The sequence below is a fragment of the Eucyclogobius newberryi genome, unplaced genomic scaffold (assembly GCF_026437365.1).
Source record: "Eucyclogobius newberryi isolate DKJ021-1_F unplaced genomic scaffold, fEucNew1.0.hap1 SCAF_20, whole genome shotgun sequence".
Classification (NCBI taxonomy): Eukaryota; Metazoa; Chordata; class Actinopteri; order Gobiiformes; family Gobiidae; genus Eucyclogobius; species Eucyclogobius newberryi.
The window spans coordinates 9,341,774-9,347,773 of record NW_027315835.1 but is presented as its reverse complement, the minus strand read 5'-3'; the positions used below and the strand labels follow the sequence as shown (position 1 = coordinate 9,347,773).

The following is a 6,000-nucleotide window of genomic DNA, read 5'->3' as shown; positions in this document are numbered from 1 at the left end:
TATTTAAACATTTAGTCTGGTCTTGGTAGGTTTTTAGAATTTGATCGAATAAAAGGTAGGACTGAACTTGAACTGTGAATCTTTCTAAATATCACGTGGAATTAATATTATTATCATTATAAGTAGAAATCAAGTGGTTCTTACCTTGTTGGGAAACGTGGCTCATATTCTTCCGCTCCCTGCTGGAGATGAAAAAAACAACAACGACAACAAAATTAATCATTTTTAAAATACATTTCGGCTTCAGTAAATGTTTCCAGTATGGACAATTGTGTGTTTTACCAAAAGTATTTATTGTGTTGGGATTTTACGTTAGAAATGTGCAGTAACAAATCAAGCCGCCAGGTGGCAGCAGAGATGCATGCAATGATATAGTACTGCCTGAGATCAAAGACAAACACAGTAGAAAAAATAATATAATAACTCAAGACTCAACTTGAAAATAGACAAAATTACAAAACAATAGACGAAATGGGACAATTATTCTGACCTTAATATTTGCTCTAATTCTTCCTTTTTTTCATACCACTCCATTATTTTCTACTTTTACTCCTTTACTTATACTTATGTTCTCCCAGGTCCAGCTCGTTCTTTGTGCTTTTTTAATAAATTTTGTTTTTCAGATTTATTTTTCAGTTTTTGTTGTGTTGTTTTTATTGCTCTGTGTTCAAAAATTAATTAAACAGAATAGCAGATATAGTACAGCCTCAGCCGAGAACAACAAAATTGGTCAACTTTACTTAAATATATATAGTTTAGACAATATTTAGACGGCAATGATAGAGTGGTTACATTAAAGGGGACACAACGTTACGCAAAATCAACGTTCATGCGTTTTCATCCTCGTTACAACCGTTATTAGTGTTCTCAAAGTTGCACTTTAATTGTTGCATGTATGTTTGAGTAACGCTGTATTGTCCTGTTTTCACCTACCCCCTATCCCCGCCCACAACTCTGCATTTAATTGTGATTATTTGACAGGAAAAAAGCCGATACAAAACGCCATGTACTCGCGTTTCAACAACAGTAAATGACAATGAAGAGCAGTGAAGAGCTTTAGCAAGTGCCTTTAAAATAAATAAAAGACAAAATAACTTTAATTTACTCTTTTTGGTTCATGTATTTTTTCGGGATTGGAGCCGCTAGCGTGTCCCATCTGTGCGGTGGAGAGGAAATGTGTTTAAATGTCAGAGCTGGAATCACAGTAACGAGAGCGTCGCCCACCGCTCGAGTCCAGGTGAGACGTGGGACGCCCGGACGTTGTGTAAGAATATTATGTGCGAATATTAACCGCACGAAAGCCACAGCAGCAGACGCCACTTATGAAACGGAGCCTTCAATCAGGACTAATGCAGAAACGAGGGTTGAACTTTCTGTTTCCTGAAGGTCGCGAGCAAACAGAGGCGACAATGGGCTATTGTAGTCAAGATCACATGTACTATACGGAAGCAGAACACTCAAAATACTCAAAATATACTTATTTTATTTAACATGGATTTTAAGAACTGGTAAAGTGTTAAAATTGAGCAGTTTTGATAAAGATTAATGCTGAAGTTTGTTGAACAGAAGCGACGGAATTGGTTTTGTTCATGTTTCTAGTCATTTTGATCCCGTGCAGTACAGTACAAGTACAAAAGTAAAAGTACTGTACTCAATTTAAATCATATACATTTAGTTTACACATTTTCCCTGTCATTTTCTGGCTCAATTTGAGTCATAAAACTTCTTTTCTCAGCTCCTGACATGTTCTGTAACTTGTGTAAAGCAGTTAACGAATATTTGAGTAATACATTAGTTTAAATAATAAATTAGTTGTTGCAGTCAAACTGGGGAAAAATAGGCAAAACATTAGTAAAAACTTAAATATAGTCATGTTCATTACGTTATGATAAAATGTTTAGTCAGGCACCGCGGAGTTGTTTAGAAGTGACACAGAGGAAGAAGAATTCAATGGATTTAGTGATTTGGGGTAAAACTGATGCTTTGGTAAACTTGTTAGCATGTTCTTTATGCTATAGTTATCTGAATAACTGTTCATATGTTACGTTTACATACCAGACACTTACCACAGTTCTGTCTGTGCATCATGTAGCTGAAGGTGTTAGCGTTAGCATACGTACACGTATTCATATGAAATGTCTGTCCTTGGTCTTGGATTTTATCAAATACATTTCCCCCAAAAAATGCGACTTATGCTCCGGTGCGACTTATACTCCAGTGCGACTTATATATGTTTTTTTTCTTCTCTATTATGCATTTTTTGGCTGGTGCGACTTATTGTCCGGATAATACAGTAAGTGTGCCGCGCCTCCTCTTTAGCCCCGCCTCTTCACCTGCGTGAAGCCCTGCCCTGCCACGCTGTAGGGCCTGTGTCTGTGCAGCGTTTGGGAGGACATCCGCAGCCCGTAGTCGGGAGCCGGGAGCGCCACGTCGTCCCGCTCCAGGAGGTTCCCGGTGCTGCTGCTCTTCCCGTGGTGCAGACTGGAACCCAAGACCACAGGTGGGTGAACAACCAATGAGAACGTTTGTCTGTACTAGAGAAAAATCTGTTGTGCTTATGCTTCAAACTCAAGCACATTTTCTCCAAAACAAGAACGATGTAGTTATTTCTATTGTACATTGAGACTTTTAGAATACATCTTTAACCAAATAAACTGTGAAATATTCTAACGCTTCTACATAAAAAAATCATTTTATTTTGTATTTTTTGGACATTTTTCAAATTGTATTATTCTTTATTTAAATCGTGTGTTATTTACTTTAACATAAATTAACATCACAATCGAAAAGCAGCAGAGCGAAGAAAAAAATCTCATAAATATCTGCCCCTTTTGATTCAATAACGCTGCCGTCTTTGTGATAAAATCTCGTTCCGTATGTGTGTTTTAGAGTCCGTGATACTTTTATTTAGTCGTAGTACCGTGTACCGAGTTCATATTATGTCAGAATACGCACTTGTGAACTCTGAGATGCCTCATGGTGTCGGCCTCGGCGTCAGAAATCACTCGGGTGTAGGAGAACGGGAACCAGCCGCGCCTGAAGATGACGAAACACGTTTTAAGCAACAGCTAATTGTCTCCCTCACTCACAACATTCAAATCCCGCCTAAACATACCTCTTCACCCAAGCCTATGACCTCCCCTACCCCTAGCCTCCTCTACCCCATTGCCTACTCTTCTACCCCCTGTTACATCCCCATCTTTTTCTCTCTACTTCTTCTGTCTTGTTCATTTTATCTGTATATTAATGTGTATTGTACGTGCTGTCCCCCCTGTCTGTAAATACCCCCCCTTTTTTATATATGTTCAGCGACTTTGGGTCACTGAAAAGCGCTATATAAATAAAAGTTATTATTATTATTATTATATCATATTAACATAGATATAAATAAACATAAGTTGGTTTCTCAATGTATTTGGGGCTATCCATCTTAACTAGGGGTTAATAGCAATCAATAAGTAAGAGTGTTGTTGTTCTTTCTCATTATTCATTCAATTTTTACCACCAAGCTCAGATTTGTGGGACATAATTGTGATTATATGACATATCTGTTTATACATTGTACAGCTCTCCATGACAAGAAACAAGATGAAGCATAATAATGGTTGAATTTCCGTCTTTGTCCGTTCTGAGTAAGAAACCGTGACCTGACCGACTCCAGACGTGTGGCGTCGCTCGACTCACATGCGCGTCTTCTCACTCTCCCCGTAGTGCCAGCCGTCCCGCGCCTCGGGCACCAGGAGGGTGATGACGTCGCCCTCGGAGAAGCTCAGGAGGGTGCCGTTGTCCCCGGCCGCGTGGGAGAACACCGCCTGCACCCGGGTCCGGCCGTTCTTCTCCAGACCGGCCGCCATCGAGCTGGAGCGAGGCAGCGTGCGCGTCTCCACTGGAAATGTGTCAATAAAGTGATTCGTGTTCACCTCCGAGCAAATCAAAACTAAACACACCATCTACTGACCGGAGATGGTATTACCGTGACAAAAAACAAAAACTAGCCATTAAGCAACGTGTCCCGATATGCTATTTGAAGCATGCAGCGTAATGAATGCAATTTGAGGGCAGAAATGCTCAGAACGAGTCTGGGTTTGATGGACTTAAAAACTGCTCTAGAGAACTTTAATGTCACAAACCACAGAAAATTAAAACGCTGTGTTTTCTAAGTGCTCTGAAATTAGACCGAATTCATTAAACAAGCGTGAATAAAGCTAAATACACATTCAAGCATGTTTTTGATGAAAAAGCAGTATTATAAACATGGTTAAAAACTGAAAAATGTCAACTTTGCATAATATGTGTCCTATAATTTTTGTTATTGACCTTTAGGCCTTAATTATTTTATTACTTTGTTTACGGATCCGCCGCACTTAGATTATTGATTTCTACAATATAAATAAAATAAATTATTATCATGTTTTTTTTTTGTAAAGTACCGCCGTCAACGCAAAATAGCGTTAAAGGCGGTATGGACGATTTTTCTGCGATTTGAGAACGCAGGCGGAAGTGCGCATGCGCACTCCCCCATGTGGACTGATACAACACACACGTGCGTTTGTTTATTAGCACAACGGAGCGCATCGCATCGCTCGTCTCCCGTAGATTTCTGTCCACTTCTGCGTCAGCTCGAACTGTCTTTCTCCGTCTTCATTTTGCCCTGTACACTGAGGGAACTATATTATGATAGATCCATGCGCTTAGGCACGCGGAAACGTGGGGACGAGCCTGACGCAGCTGCAGGTGAGCGATAGGTGCGTTTTATGATTGATACGTGGCAGGACAAATGATTTATCCACGCCACGAGGAAATATGCTAAAAAATTTGCTGAAAAAAAATCATCCATACCACCTTTTAATGAAATATAAAAAGCGGTATTAAGATAAGAGCGCGTGAAGCAATTTTTACACGCTCCTGCGCCTCGCGTCTTCCCTCCCTCCTCCCGTGGTGCGTTTTGGGTAAACAAGGTAGAAAAAATCTTTTGAAATTGAAATTATATTTCTATTTCGCCTGCCTGTTCAATATATTTCATTTAAAAATCTGTAAACCAAGTAATAAAATAACTGCGGCCTTATTTAACCAGAAAAGTCCCACTGAGATTAAGAATCTGGTCGGGGAAACCGTAGCACCCGAAGGAAACGTACGCAGCATTATGGGGAGAACATGCAAACTCCACACAGAAAGGCTCCTTGGTGCTAACCGCTGCACCTCAGACTGCTACAGGGTGTCTATGTTTTTGTATCTGTCCATATTCAAACTAAATAAAACGATTAAAAGAAGAGTTACTTTAGACATTATGCTGAATGTTATATTGTGTACTTATATATCTGTGAATTAGATCATAATAAAATCGTACTTTGAGCAGTCTTGTTCTTTTGAGGCGCGGCTTTTCTGACGGGCAGCGTGTTGGAGTACACCTCGTGTCTGTGAGTTTGGGGCGACACTTTGGCCTGGGACACTTTGGCCTCCATCCACTGCTGGTAGTCTTCAGCAGCGTGAGCCCCATTCATGACTGGCATCTGCGAAACAAAGAGTGTACACTAAACAATATGAAAACATGCAATAAAAAGATGATATCAATCCTGATGAGGACTCCGTTTAGTCCCGATGCAGACTCCGTTTAGTCCCGATGCAGACTCCGTTTAGTCCCGATGCAGACTCCGTTTAGTCCCGATGCAGACTCCGTTTAGTCCCGATGCAGACTCCGTTTAGTCCCGATGCAGACTCCGTTTAGTCCCGATGCAGACTCCGTTTAGTCCCGATGCGATGCAGACTCCGTTTAGTCCCGATGCAGACTCCGTTTAGTCCCGATGCAGACTCCGTTTAGTCCCGATGCAGACGCCGTTTAGTCCCGATGCAGACTCCGTTTAGTCCCGATGCGATGCAGACTCCGTTTAGTCCCGATGCAGACTCCGTTTAGTCCCGATGCAGACTCCGTTTAGTCCCGATGCAGACTCCGTTTAGTCCCGATGCAGACTCCGTTTAGTCCCGATGCAGACTCCGTTTAGT

General features: G+C 41.0%; 1 protein-coding gene across 1 annotated transcript in view; it reads right to left on the bottom strand.

The window, feature by feature from the left end:
* LOC140369179 (BAR/IMD domain-containing adapter protein 2-like) overlaps positions 1–6,000 on the bottom strand; it is a 60,068-nt gene that overhangs the window by 8,777 nt on the left and 45,291 nt on the right. Inside the window, 5 exon segments of the mRNA XM_072456449.1 lie at positions 145–182; positions 2,334–2,481; positions 2,956–3,036; positions 3,685–3,886; positions 5,348–5,510. Coding sequence (XP_072312550.1) covers positions 145–182; positions 2,334–2,481; positions 2,956–3,036; positions 3,685–3,886; positions 5,348–5,510 — 632 coding nt within the window.